The sequence below is a fragment of the Ochotona curzoniae genome, unplaced genomic scaffold, assembly GCF_017591425.1.
Source record: "Ochotona curzoniae isolate NIBS_2020 unplaced genomic scaffold, NIBS_Ocur_1.0 scaffold_4683, whole genome shotgun sequence".
NCBI classification, from domain to species: Eukaryota; Metazoa; Chordata; class Mammalia; order Lagomorpha; family Ochotonidae; genus Ochotona; species Ochotona curzoniae.
Window position 1 is genome coordinate 8,705,317 of NW_024467121.1, and position 15,516 is coordinate 8,720,832.

A 15,516-nucleotide genomic window follows, 5' to 3' on the forward strand; every position below is an offset into this window, starting at 1 on the left:
TGAAGATCGCTTTTGATCAAGCCTGTTGGGAGTTCTGTGCCCCTCCTGGATGTTGTTTCACAATTCTTTCTCTAGATTAGGGAAATTTTCCTTTATTATTTCATTGACTACACCTTTGATCCCAGTTTCTCTTTCTGCACCTTCTGGGACTCCCATCACTCTTATATTAGGCCTGTTAATAGTGTCTTTCAATTCTTGAATATTTTTTGGCCTGATCCAGCTCTGCTTCCAGCTTTTTCTTTGCTTCCCCCTGGTGACAGGAAATATCTTCCAATTCTGAGATTCTTTTTTCTGCTTGCTTCATTCTATTTTGGAGACTCTCCACTGTACTTTTAATTTGCTGCACTGTATTGTTCATTTCTGATATATCAGCTTTCATTTGATTCAGTTCCAGTGTGACATATTCCTTAAATTCCTTGAACTCCTTCTTTATGTGCTTCTCATTGTTAAGAAGTTTTATAGCAAGTGTTTTGAATTCTGTATTTCCAATTTGTCGATGCCTTCCTCAGTTAACTCTGAGGTTGGCATAGGGTTTTGCTCCTTTGCAGGGGAGGCTTTAGTAATATTCATTTTGCCTTTGTCTCTTCTTTTGCTCTTGGTCATTTTACTTCTGATTATCAGAGTCTTCTCCTTGGGGCAGGTTTCTAAGCTCTGTCACCCACAGGTCTACAATGCGATTTTACTTATTGTAGTTGATGTGCAGCTCTTAATTTGCAGCCAATTGTGCCACTCCCTCCAGCAAGTTCCAGGTTTGGGTTCTTTTGTTAGATTTCCAGCATGGTCTCTTTAGCCCCAGCTCCTGGCTCACCACTCTCCACCTCCTGTGACACTGTGCTGAAGCTGCACTGTTGTCTGTACAACCTCTCTCCCACTTCTGGTTGGAGTAGGTCCCAGGATTAGGGAGACATCAGGAGTCCTGTATAGCTGGGTTGCCGGAACCTGTTGGCTGTTAGGTCTGAGGGCCACACGGACTTGTTTTGACCCATACGATGCCACAGTCAGTATTATTTTCCTGCAGGACCAGTGCAATCCAGTAAGCTTAGTGAGTTCTCACGAGCTGAGCACATGCACAGTTCACTGTTGTCACTAGTCCTAAAGCTTTTGCCACAGTGTACAAAATGGCGCCTGATGTGCCACTACTAGAGTTCTTGATCTGCTGGCCCTCAGGTCTGAGGACTGCCTGGACCTGTCTTGGGTGGAACCTGTAGGATGCCACGTGTTGCAGCTCACTGGGTCAGAAATGAGTTCACTTCCAGCTCAGTGTGTATTCAGTCCTTTCCTTTGCTTCCTTAAACAAAATGGCACCGGAGTCGGTTCTAGGGGCGAATGCTGGGCTGTGAAATCCACGCAGTTTTCGCACTGCCCGTCTGGGATCTGCTGCTCTTTCTCTGCTCCTGGTCAAATCAAACAGACCAGCAGGACAGGCAGTTCTTTGAGTTCATCTCCCAGTGAGTCTCTTCCCACCTGGTTGCTGGTGGATTTCTGGCTGCTGGTGGAGTTCAGTTCACCATTTGCTGAATTCTGCTGGTGTATTAGTCACTGTGACACCACACCGTTGTGTCTGCTGCTTTCCTGTGTCTGTCAGTCTCTAGGTACCCCATGCTGTTGTTCTGTCCTCTCCTATTTCTGGAATTTGTCCTCTCTGCTTTATACTGGTTAATGTTTCTCCATCTATTTAAATGTGTCCTTTACCCTATTCCACCATTTTGATTTTCCACTTGCTGTTTTTCTTTATAACAGTTAGTTGTATCACTTAATTTTTCTTTCAAAAACTGCATGTTTTTTTTTAAAGATTTATCAATTTTTATTGGAAAGGAGAGACAGATTTTTTTTCTTTTTAAAGATTTATTTATTTTTTGTATTGCAAAGTCAGATATACAGATAGGAGGAAAGACAGAGAGGAAGATCTTCCATCTGTTGATTCACTCCCCAAGTTACCACAATGGTCGGTGCTGAGCCAATCTGAAGCCAGGAGCCAGGAACATCCTCCAGGTCTTCCACACGAGTGCAGAGTCCCAAGGCTTTGGGCCTTCCTCAATTGGTTTCCCAGGCCACAAGCAGGGAGCTGCATGGGAAGTGGAGCTGCCACAATTAGAACTGGTGTCTGTATGGGATCCCAGTGCCTTCAAGGCGAGGACTTTAGCCATTAGGCCACTGTGTTGTGCCCTATCACTTAATTTTATAGTTACAAATACAATGGCTCTTATTAAGAGAAATTAAGATTAATTTTATAAACACTTTCATACTTTTTTTTTAAGATTACTAATTTGAAATAAGAGAAAGGATGAGATAGAGATCTTCCGCATACCATTTTCTTCTTGCAATGGGCACAACCTCCAAGACTAGACTAAGTTAAAGCCAAGAGCCTGGAGCCAGGAGCTTCTTCAGTTCTCCCAGTGTGCATATACATGAGCCATCTCCCTTGGCTTTCCCAGTCACATTAGCAGGGAGCTGAATTGGAATTGAAGCAACTAATACTTGAGTCAGCATTCATATGGGATGCTGTTATTGTAGTTGGTTGTGTAACCCGCTGCACCATGGTGCTGGCCCCTCCCTATAATCCTTATCATTTCAGTTATGTTGTAATTTTTAGTCATTGTGATTGTATTAACACCACTTACCTATATATTCAGCTTGAACTTCATTCTTGATTTTGTTTTCCTTGGGGCCAGGGTTGTCTTATTTTTTTTCCTGTTGTTTATTTTTGCATGTGTTCCTTAATTTATCTTTAAATTGCCAGATCTTTTTAAAATACAAATTTATTTAATTTTGATGGATGTAATTTTGACGTAGTTGAGAAGGATGCACGCCCATTTGGGCCACTGATTAAGGTCAGGAGAGTCGAGGAATCGGGGGAAAGTGAATGAGGCAGTTGTTTCCAGTCTCCTTTTTCCTTGTGTCTGGTGGAAGGAAGCGGGGAGAGAGGGCCAGGAGCAGCTCTATTGCATAATACCCGGGGACAGATGCCCACTTGATATCATCCCAGGGTCCCCAGTTGATGGAGCTCAGTGGTATTCTTTGTTGCTTCTGCTCTTCTTGTTCTCTTTCTGGAGCTCTTTGTTGTCTGCACTGGTTTGAAATTGAGTGCTTCAAACCAGTTGGCCTTGGGATTTCCCCTAAGCATAATTCTGTGATTTCTCTCAGCCTCTTCCCCAGTGCAGCTTCTGTTTTTGGATGTCATATCATCATCTTTCTTCGTGGAAGCGCATCTGTTAGTAGCTTCCTTAACGAGATATTTTGGTGGTAACAAAAATTTGAGAGATTCCAAATGTCTGAAAAATAAGTTTAATTTTTATACTTTATTTAAACTAAGTATGTTTTTCTACACAGGCAATAATTTTCTTTCATAAACATGAAGGTATTCTATTTTATTTTTGCAGTGTGTCAGGTTAATACTAAATTTAATGCTATTTTGAATTTTTGTCCTGTATAAGAGAGCAGATTTTTCTATTCCTCACCCCCACTTTTTAAAAAATTTGCTTATGGACTTAAAAAAAATTGCTGCACATTCAGTAGGATTTTTCAGTCTGGAAAAGTTAGGTACTGAGAAATAGTCATGTGTTTCCTGTTAATGAGATACTAGACCTTGTAGATTGTTCTTTTGATGTTATTTTTTCTCTTTTGTATCCCACTTTTTTGTCTTTTATAATTTTTCTGAAATTTATTCTTCAGCCTTTTGATTAAAAAAATTGTGCTGTCATGGCTTTAGTGTCTTATGTGAGTCCTTGTTCTCTGATGGTTCACTTTTTAGCATATTCTACAAAATCTTCCCTTATCCCTCTAAATATTCTTGGGATGGTGGGGTGAAAGTCGGGGCAGCCAGCATGGGTGCTTCCTGGGACTCCAGCTGTTGTCTACACCCAGGATTCTGTGTTCAGGCCATACCTCACTCCTACATTCTGGAGCACCTATTTTTGTCTTTGTGAACTCTTTATGCAGTATGACCTGCATACTGAAAAGAGCTTTAAAAATTGATTTATATTATTTGAAAGGCAGAGTTACAAAGAGAGAAGGAAAGACAGACATCTTCCATTCACTGGTCACCCCCCAACTCAGTAGCATCCAGAGCTGAGCTGATCTGATGTTGGGAGCCAGGAGCTTCTTCTGAGTCTCCCACGTAGGTACAGAGGCCCAAGCACTTATGCTGTCCTCTATTACTTTCCCAGGCTGTAAGCAAGGAACTGGATATGACGTAGAGCAGCTGGGACTCAAACTGTGTGGGTATCACACGCAGAGGATTGACATGCTATGCTGTATGCTATGCTGATAATAATGGAGACCTCTAGGGTTGAGATGTTGATTATGGGATTTTTATTTATATTTTGCATTGTTGTATAGTGTATTAATTTCTATAGTTTATTTGGGTATTCACAGTTTTATCTATTATGAATAATTAAGTTTGCAGCTCTTATTTGAGTTTCTTGAAACACATGCACATGCATTCACACCCTCCCCCTAACCATCTATTTTTGCTGTACGTGTTAAAATGGAGTTGCTTAGAGTACACAGTATCAGCAGGTGCTTTGGAGCAGTTTCCAGAATGTTTCTTTGTACTTATTAGGCTCTGACTGTGCCCAGTGCACTGAGAATTTGAGTTGCTGCATGATCTTGTCTGACAATCCATACGGATGTTCCAGCATTAATTAGCATTCTAATACCAAGGGTGTTGTCTTTTAAGGATTTTTGTCACAGACTGTGAACTTTCAGTATGTCTTGTAGTGTTTTCAGCTTTTTGGCTCTTGGAAGCTGCTCTTTGTATGGTTTCTGTTCCCTTTCTCTTCCTGCCCACAGAACTGTGCCTGGCTCACTTCATTGCTGTGTTTTCTGAGGGATGTGAGCTCCTCAGCTCCTGGCTATCCCTTGGTGACTAAGCTCCTGTTAATGCCTTTTTGTCTGTGGAGCATATGGCAAGTTCCAAACTGTGTACTTGGCTTCCTGCTTGAGCTCCGTGTGCTGGGATAGGCAAGCTGGGGAGTTTTGAGCTTAACCAGTGTTGCTTCATGGTCCCTTGCTGACCTTAGTAGTGTGACTGGATATGATGGTCATTTTGATTCTTGTCTCACTTCAAAGAAGAATTTCCGTGCAAATATGGACAATGAGCAAAGCAAGATTTTACTGAAGTGTGAAGCCTCCTGCCTCAGCAAGCAGGAGAGGATTTCAAGGGGGGAGTTGCCCCTGTAACATGCAATTTCTATAATTGATCCAGTAGAAGAGTTGAATGAGTCCTAATACAAGCAGTTTGATCTTAGCAAGAAGTTTCTTCATATTTTTGAGTCTTGCTCTTTTTTTTGGTCAGATTTCCTTTCTTCACTCTGGTTGATTGTACACCTTTCCATGTTCTCTTAACTGTTTACCATTACTGATCTAGTTTTCTAGCTTCAAGTATTTAGTTGATGTTACTTTGCTCAATGTCTGTTGTAGGTTTGTGAGTATTTTATTTCGTATTTATTCTGCATTTACGGAAGTTTCAAGAAAGAATAGAGATGCTCCTTTTTTCAGCACCATTTTTATATTGTTTTTATCCCCGCCTTATGTACTCAGAACTTCATTTGCATTTTTATGGTGAGAGATGTTTCGATTGCTAACTAAATTTATGGAAACCAAGGGAATAGTTAAAGTGACTGAAATTTCTGTAGTCAATGAAACTCACTAAAAAGATAGTCTTGACAGTGTATCCTTTTTTCTTTCCCTTTCTCTCTGGGATCCTCTGAATAAAATATCCAATAGAATACCAACAGATTGTCACTGCTGTCCTCTGAGAAAATACAAATCGTGAGATTTGCAGTTTTGCTCTTCCTGGTCCTCTTGTTGTCTTATTTATTCTTGCCAAAATTTTAAATGAAACTGAGGCAATCATATTGTCTTTTAGTGGTAATAGTAGTTCATTTTTATCATTACTTATTGCTTAACAGGTATATATAATTTCACCAGTTTTTTCCTAATTTGTGTTTTGATGTTACTAATAAAAGAACATCTAACATTTTTCATTTAGTTCTGCAGAAAAATACTAAGTAGCTAACAAAATTTCATTAAAAGAGAGCTTACTTTAGGTGGGTAAAATTTTCTGTATGTTCTCTATAGGGAGCATACATTTTCTTTTAAAGGTATGGAAGGAGGTTTGGAATTTCCTAGAGTGACTTGAACTCACCTCCTGTGTCAGACTGACTGACAGTCCTGTTTGAATCATAAGTGGGTAGGGTGGACTCATGATCAGGTTAGTATGTGGACCATCCTGCCAAGCTGTGTGTGGCTGTTTATGTGCTCATGCTTACTGTCATGTCGAGCACACATTATGCTACCCCAAATGCAGGAAAAGCAGGAAAATGTGGGAGGATGAAATGCTAGACAAGAATGAGTGTTGAGTTTGTCATGCTTAAGCTGTATCTTGCTGTGCCACGACCAACATCAGCATGCTAGTTTGAGACCCAGCTACTGTGCTTCTGAAAGTCAGTGTGCTTGGGAAAGCTGTGGAAGGTGGCCCACGTGCTTGGGCCCCTGACACCCATGTTGGAGACGCAGATGACGTTGCTGGCTTCTGACTTCGACCTAGCTGGTACCTGGCTGTTGTTGTCATTTGGGAAGTGTACCAGTGAATGGAAGATCTCTTTGTCTCTCCCTCTGTCTGTATCTCCACCCTTCAAATAAACAAATGTTTAAAAATGAAAAAGGAGTATGAGAACTTAGATAACCTTTCCTACATTCCTCATTTTCTCTCATTGACACATCTGGGTAATGAAATGGGAAAGTAAAAATAACTTGACCAGCCCAGTTCCAGTTCATCTTCTGGGCTGGGGTTTCTACTGGACACAGGAAAGATTGAAATTTCTGGGAAGGCAGAGTGGATGGGCTTGTGACCAGTTGGGTAGCAACGTTCACACCATAACCTGTCCTTGCTTGTTGTCACAGTTATGTTTTCTTTTTTTTTTATACTTGCTTTTTTAATCCTGATTTATCTTTAACTTTAAATTATTATAGAAAGATGATTAATATATTTTTTGTTTGTCTTATAATTTAACAATGTGTTAATTTATACTTCAGTTATTTTTATTGTACTTCTAACTTAAGCCTTTATCCATAGTTTAATTGAGTGGGAGGATCTAATATTGAGCTATCATAGTTCTTTTCATTTTTGACTTTGTAATGTATGTGATAACTAATAAATATTAATAACATGTTTTTGTTACTTTAAACCTGTCTTTGTAATATTTTTATTTTGCAGTAAATTCTATAAAATTTCATCCCTCAGAGCAGTTGGCTCTCACTGGTATGTTGACTTTTTTCTTTACTGAACAGAATTATTGGTAGTCTTAAAACAACTCTAAATACGTCTTTACCAGTAGCATCAGAATTATCTGTGGCTCTTAGGAAAGTTAGGTAACCTTTTTTAGGCATTTTATGAGTTAAGTGAGAAATGAATAGATAGTACTATTTTTTAAAACCAACAGTGAATTGGTAGTTAGATTAAGTTGAATTATGATGAAATTAAAATGTATGTTGTTGAAATTGTTACACATTTTGTTATTGCCTGTGATGGTTCACAGTGGATTATAATACAGTTCTTTGATTACCTGCATCTGAAATGAATAAAAAATAATATTGAAATAAAACAGTTTATTAAAGTTAGCATTTTTATGCCTCTCCAAATAACTTGTCTAAGCAATAATAGCTTATGACACAATTTTATCTTGTAGTTTTACAAACAGACCTTCTTTGTTGCTTCTAAAAGGTAGCCTCATTGTACTAAGGATTTGGTCTATAAAATTGCCATACTGCTGTGGCTAGTTCTGTGGTAGTTTGGCAAAGTTGGTGATGTTCTTGAAAGGGAGATGTAGACTTTCAGTAGACCAAAGCTCCGCAAACTGTTTCTGTAAAGGATTAGATAATTAGTAGTTTCATCTTTGTGGGCCATATCGTTTCTGTCACCACACTGTTCTGGTGTTACACTGTGGTAGGGAAGTGGAGAGTGGGAAATGAAGAATGTAGCTCTGTACTAGTAAACTTTATTAAAGTGGATGGCTGCTTGGACTGGGCGTGTGGGCCAGCTTGTTAGGATAAGGGAAGAAAATTGATACTTCAGTATTTTGTGCAGATGGAATTGTTTAAGCAAGGAGCTCAATCAAAAGTACTTTCAATGTATGATATACAGAGAATTTTTGGTCAGAGAATTTTTATATATGAGAGCAGTATGGGGGAAGGATAATCTGAGAGTTATTTTAACAGGCCTAGAACATTACCAGTTAATTTATGCTTAAGTAAATATTTGAGGATTAAAGTAGGCAAAACATGTAAATCTTATTAAATTGATGAATTATTTTCTAATTCAGCAGTGGCAGTTGAAGTTGAATTTGTCCATATTCAAACCAAAGGAGGGCAGAAACCATGAAGCATTTTAAAAATGTAACTAAGAGAAACTTTATAACTGGGAATACAAGAAAGAGAAGAGAGAGACTAGTTGCTGGATCTTATGTTTATTTGGAGAGAAATTGATTAAGTCAGAGCAATAAACTATCTATCTTAAGAAGTGTACCAACATGAACAACTAGTGACTTCTTTAGGGAAGCTGTGAGGGGTAAGACATGACCATTGTGTTAGATCTGAGGCCCCGTCATGCGTCATGCTTCCCTTTGTCTTTCCGTTTCTTAGTTAAGACACTTTGTTATCAGCTTTGATTGGTGAACAGAGAGAACCAAGAAGGCAGCACAGAAAGGGCCCACTTAATAGATGCTGGTAAAATTGTAAAGCTATATCCATGTTAAATGGATGAAATGAATTTGCTGTCCTGAAACACAGCAAAATCTATTGTAATTTTAAGTTATAGTGTGAAAGAATTTTCATTTATTTAGTTTAGGTAGGTAAAAAATAAAACTTGCTGTTTGTAAATTTTCTCTGGACCTGCATAATTTTTTAGCCTGAAATGAAAGGGGAAGTATTATTACACATAAATATCTTAATTTTGTACATTTACTCTATTCTCTTTAGCATCAGGCAGTTTTAAAAAAAATAGCTATTTTAATACAGCATGTTTTACTAAGTGACCATTAGATTTACAAAGTCTTATTGATGCAGCTTAGCCAGACCATAGCAAGGAATGCGTTGTATGCATAGTATGCACGTTGGGTAATTTTCCTCTGATTTCTCTCTTCAGCTTCTGGAGATCAGACTGCTCATATTTGGAGATATGTGGTACAGCTGCCAACACCTCAGCCTATTGCCGACCCTAGTGTAAGCACATTTAATTACCCTGGAAACTCAACATGGGCTAAGCTTGCAGGGTTCTGGATATTTGCAAATTTTAGAATAAATTTATTTCTGCTAAAGACTGAATTGCTTGTATTCTGTCATCAATTCGTATTTTAAAACATTAATTCCCAGTGTTTCTGTATTTGGAGATAGGGCCTGGAAGGAAGCAGTTAGGGTTAAACAAGGTCGTGAGCATATGTCCCTGATCCAGTGGAATTAGTGTCCTAATCAAAGATAGCAGAGAGCTGTTTCATACTTATCTGTACCTTGTGTAATAAGATTTCATTAATCAATCATCCATAACAGACTGATTGTTTATTAAAAAAAGCTACCAGAGAACTTGTCCTTCCTCTCCTACTCTCTCATCCCCTCAGTTCCTGTTCTCTCTCCACTAGCCACGTGACGACAAAATGAGAGGGAGGCCAGTTCTAGGCCAGAAAAGAGCTCATGAGAAGCTCAGTTGTTAGGAACTTTGGTCTTGGGTGTCTGATCTGCACTGGGAGAAAATACATTTCTGGTGTTTTTCAGTAGCTCAGTCTATTGGTAGTTTATTATGACAACCTAAATTGACTAAGATGGATTTAGGTATTGAAAGTGAGGTGTTGATGTAAACAATACCAAAAAATGTGGGATATAGATGAACTCTGTTCTGTTTTAGAAGAGGTAGAAATTGCAAGCAGTGAACTTGGTTACTTAGCTCAACTCAGATTTGCCAATTGGTGATATTGACTGACCTGGCCTGCCCTGCCCCTGGTCTGTGCCAAACTTATACTGGTGGGTACTATATTTTGGTCTGATGTGGGCTGCTCCCTGTCTTGGTTCTTGCACTCACCTGTAGGGCATGTGTCCCAACAAAGGAGTTACCCAAGCTCCTCCATCAGTAGAAGGATGAGGCTTGTTTGATTGCTAGGAGTCAGAGTGTCTTAGCCCAGAACCTTAGGGATGGTAGTGTCCAGCCAGGTATTAGGATCTGGTGGGCAGAGTATTTGGGCCAAAGAGAATTATTCTCAAACTTTGATAACAAAAGGTTAATTTGCATCATCAAGGTTTTGAGTTGGCTTGATAGCTGTTATCTATTCTCTCTCTCTCTTTTTTTTTTTTTTTTGCTGCTTGAGTGGAAATTGTCTATGTTATTGCCTGTCCAATCATAGTTTGGAAAAATATAAGTTGTTTATATGGTCACTGTAGTGCCAAGAGGCAATTTTTTTTGGCCTAGAATGAGTTTTACATCTGGGATGATTACACACACTGGATTTAGTGATATTTTGTTGAGACTTTGGATTCTATCGACTGGCGTTGGTGTTGGAATGATTTAAGACTTTTGTGACTTTTGGGATGGAATGTATGAGGATGCTTCAAAAAGTTTGTGGTAAAGTAAGATTAAAAGATAACATTTATTTTGGTATGAAATTTTGAAATCCATGTATAGTTTTTTGTTATTTATTTTCCATGAACTGTCTGAATACTCCTGTATTTTGCTATGCAAAGGCATGATTTTGGAAGACTAAGGAATCCCCCCCCCCCCAAATTTACAATTAAAATAAAAAAAGATTTGATTCAAAAATCAGAAAGATGAGACCTTGATCCCATTGGATTAGAGTGCATAGAAGAAGACATGTCTGGATGTGTTTGCGCTTTCTGTCCCTGTCACGTGAGAACCAGCCAGGAAGCATACTTACCAGAAACTAAATTGGTAAAGACCTTCATCATGGACTTCTAGTCTGTCTTTAAAGACCCTGAAAGAATAAATTTCTGTTATTTAAGCTACTTGGTCTGTGGTATTTTATTATGCCAGCCTAAGCTGGCTAAGATAAGATCTAATTTATATATGTATATTTTAGCTTTAGCCTTCCTTTGCATGAATATTAAGCATCTTCCTTTCCTTTCTGTAAATATTAAGAATCTTCCTTTCCATAAATATTCAACATCATTCATTCTTTTAAGTTTTATCTTTGTTTCATAATGCTTTATTATTTAATATTAGACATTTACCTCTTGGAGATTTTTATTTGACAGTTATGGCATCATTTTTATGTGGGTATATTATAATTTTTTAAAAAAGATTTATTTAGTTTTGTTGGAAATGCAGATTTACAGAAAGGAGAAGAGACATAGAGAAAGATCTTCCATCTGCTGATTTATTCCACTCATGGTTACAATGGCCGGAGCTGAGCTGATCTGAAACCAGCAGTCTTTTCCGGGTCTCCCTCATGAATGCAAGGTCCCAAGACTTTAGACCATCCTTTGCTGCTTTCCCAGGCCACGTGCAGGGAACTGGGTGAAAGATGGAACAACTGGAATGTAAACTGGTGTCCTGATGGGATGCCAGTGCTACAAGCAGAGGCCCGCTATACCATCGCACCGGCCCAAAACAGTTTTTGGAGGTGGAAAAATATTGTGCTGTAGTTAAAAACACTGAATAGTTGACTGAAATATTAAGTTCACTGTATTTTCTTCTTTATTACTTTTCTAGCATTGGCCATAGGAACTTTTCATTATTACCACTGGATTTTGGGGGTCATGTTGCGGGGTTAGGGAGCTCATCCTGAATTAACAGTGAGCCTGTGTTATTTGCCGTGACTTTGTTGTAGGTTAATTCTTGTAATCTGGGGCCCCTAATATAGGTACAATGAGCACTAAATTGTATCAAAAAACAATAAAAATCATTTGCTATGACTTGCTCTGCCAAGGAATAGATGCCATACATCTTTAGTTATTGCTGAATACGAATAATTCATCTTAGTTAGAGAGAGATGCATTTTATAAGTTTTGTTTGGCCTGTCTTGACTCAGAGTTGCTTAGCAGTTCCAATCCTAGGCTTTGAAATAAACTTGAATCCACTGAAGTCTTGAATTAGTAAGCTTTCCAGCAGATGTTTTCTTTCTTAGATGTATGAGTGAGTTTTATTTGACATCCACAATGTTTTGCTAGAGAAGCATTTGGGCGATATGATGGAAATGGATTTAGATTACCAACTAAATAACTGTCATACTGTGTGATATTGAGTCATTTATTTAAGTAGTAGTGTTAATTTTTCCATTTAAAAGAGGATTGGAAGCAAAGTGGCTTCTAGTGGCTATTGCTATGTGAGGTAGGACATTGGTGCAGTAATTCTTTGGGCAGACTGCTAGTACGCAGCAGAATGTTCATAGTATTAAAATGACAATTCTTGTATGATCTATTAAATGTTGTCAGTAAAAACAATTAAAATTAAGTGGATTATCTTTAAGCTGGTAAAAATACATACAAATAACTTATTTTTAACTCCTGCATTTGTAGAATTAAGGCCAGAGTTTATACATATTTTTTAGTATAGGACTTACCACAGTTTCCACTGTGAAATTCCTTTAATACCTGAGTAAAGTCCTGAGTTTGTTTCACGTTTTGGAACATAGATCCAGATTCAGGAGCTCCAGGGTTCCCTTCCATGCCCTCGGCAGATTTTCCTCTTCCCACTACCCTCACAAACACACATTCCCTCTCCAGATCAAGCACACCGTCTTATTATTAAGTTAATAAGTATTATTTTTTGGAAAGTCAGATATACAGAGAGGAGGAGAAATAGAGAAGAAGCTCATCTGTCTGATGAATCACTTCCCAAAGTAGCTGCAATGGCCAGAACTGAGCCAATCTGAAACCAGGACCCAGGATCTTCATCTGGGTCTCCCATGCGGGTACAGGGTTCCAAGGCTTTGGGCTGTCTCTGACTGCTTTCCCAGGCCACAAGCAGGGAGCTAGATCGGAAGCAGGGCTGCCAGGATTAGAACCAGTGCCCATATGGGATCCTGGCACATGCAAGGCGAGGACTTAAGCCACTAGGCTACCACGCCAGGCCTGAGCACACAGTCTTAATCCTAAACCCCTTAGATGTTTCCTTTGTGAGGAAGTAGCTCTGTTTTTATACCTAGTTGTTTTATTTCTATCAGTAACATTTAATGAAGAGCCTATTGAGTTTACTGCTGTGTTAGGAGTACAACAATTAATAAAACTGAGAAACCTTGGAATTGTCTTAGACACATCCTTTTATCTTGCACCTCCCACATTTAGTCTTTCATCCATGAAATCTTAGATTATGGTCAGCTACTTACCTCTGACGTTGTAATACCATTTCTGCACCGCCAAACCAGAGGTCTCCATTGAACACCCCACAGGGTGCTCTTGGGGTCATCAGCTAGAATGTTGGACACAAGACGTAGTGTCAGATATCAGAACTTGCACCCTTACAGCTCTAATTCTGGCTAGCCACTCAAGTACCTGTTCACAGGATTCCAGACCATGGAACTCTGGGATTGTGCCCTTCCTGCCTGCCCAGAGAGCAGCACAGGTCTCAGGGAATAGGATTCTTCAGGAGCAGCCCTGGGGTCTGAGAAGCTTGGTCCATTCTGAGCTCCAAGCATTTGCCAGGGTTAAGAATCAGGCCCAGGACCACCACTCTGCTTTTCCATCAGTACTTGGACAGAAGGTAGAGTTCCTCTCTGTCTAGATGAGCTACCTGTCAGAGGTTCTTTATACCTTGAGTATCATGTGTTGGGAGCAAAGCTCATTTTTTTTTGTAGAAAGGATTTTCTCACTGCTTTACTGTTCCTCATCTTCTCTTAGCTAGATCAAGGTCACTGCAGTCACATCATAACCAGGTTCCCTGCATCAGGTCTGGTTGCCCCTGTAGTCGCTTTCTCATACTCCATCAGGAGTCATTTGCTAGGATGCACATGCATCATCTTAATGATTCCTTTTGCCTTCCTGATAAATTCTAAAGCACTTTCCTTTCTTTGCTTTGCACAGCCTGCTTTGAGGACCCTGATTTGAGCTGTCTTTGCCAGTCTTTTTGTTTTTTCAAGGTTTATTTATTTATTGGAAAGTCTGTTACATACATATACAGAGAGAGAATCTTCCATGTTCTGGTTAAATCCCCAGTGGCTGCAATGGCCATGCTGAAGCCCAGGAATCTGGAACTTCTTCAGATCTCCCATGTATGTGCAGGGGTCAAGCAACTTGGGCCATCTTCCAGTTCTTTTCCAGGTGCATTAGTGGTGAGTAGGCTGGGAAATGGAGCATCTAGGACTTGAACCAGCACCTGTATGGGATGCTGGTGCCATAGGCACCTGCTGTGCCATATACCCCTTGCCAACTTTTCTAGCTTTACTTTTCATTACTTTCTTCCCTATTCCATCCCAGACTGAACTGCTGATACTATCATGCAGTCATCAAATTCTCCCTTATTTTCCTATGATGTCTCCCTCTAAAGGCAGCTCCCATGTTCCTTCATGTGTTGGTCCCTTAATGATAAAGCATTCTACAGTTCTATGTACCATTTAGGATAATCTGAACTGGCTATAGTTCCCTGGACAATCATTGTTTATGTTTTACTTTGTCACTAGGTTGTAAATCATTTATCCCTGTTGAAACCTCAACTGGTTGAATCTCTTTCTTGCTGTACCTTTCCTATACCTAAGCTGTGAGCACCCTGGTGACTGTCCCTATGAGTTGGTGACCTCTTCTGATGGCTAGCAGGCCCTGTATGGTAACACAGTCTTTGCACTTTGCCCTGCTTCTGCCACCCTCACTCTTTGTAACCTTCCAGCTGCAGTGTTTGCAGTAGAAGCAGTTGGAGAGAACTTCCATTCCCTTCCCCTTCCCAGAGGCATATGTTCATGGCACCAGCTAATGAAGACAAAGCTAGCCCCCTGTCATGAAAGTCCTATCTTCTGTCCTCATAGATGTTGCTCCTGAAATGGTTTCTTCTGTCTTGCATCATCAAACTGACTCCTTCTTGGGTTCTTCCTGATACTGCACACTTGTCCCACAGCTTCTTAAGATCCATCACCTCATTGACTTGCTCGTGATGACAATCTTAAAAGTGTCACTGGTGCCCTATTGCTTGCCAAGATACCTTCTCTCCAGCCAGCTTTGTGTCCCTGCCTCTCTGCTGGGTCTTGATCTTCAATATCCCATCCATGTTGCCTACCCAGTTTCAAGCCACTTTTTAGGTGCCTGAATTACGTTGATTACCATTGCTCTCTCTTTAGCATACACCTTATTTCTATTGTTTTCTTCCTTTATCTTTGGTATTATTGTCTAGGTCTCCTTCACTCTAACCTTCTGGGTCTCTGATGCTCCACCCAGTCACCTGTGTGAGTCTCTTCTAACACCTACCCTCTCTTCTCTTTAGGCCTCCACCTTCCTGATACCCTAGCCTCTGTCCTATATGTGGGTCTGCTCTCCTGGCTGGCTGTCTGCCTGCTTGCCTGCTTGCTTGTTCAGTGCTCAGACTTTCAG

The 15,516-nt window shown here is 39.7% G+C and overlaps 1 protein-coding gene across 6 annotated transcripts in view; it reads left to right on the forward strand.

Annotated features, from left to right (window-relative positions):
• WDR37 (WD repeat domain 37) overlaps positions 1-15,516 on the forward strand; it is a 65,305-nt gene that overhangs the window by 26,597 nt on the left and 23,192 nt on the right. For all 6 annotated transcript variants that reach the window (XM_040968309.1, XM_040968307.1, XM_040968304.1 and 3 more), the window contains 2 exons: positions 7,220-7,264; positions 9,146-9,222. In XM_040968309.1, coding sequence (XP_040824243.1) covers positions 7,220-7,264; positions 9,146-9,222 — 122 coding nt within the window. The remainder of the gene's footprint in view (positions 1-7,219; positions 7,265-9,145; positions 9,223-15,516) is intronic.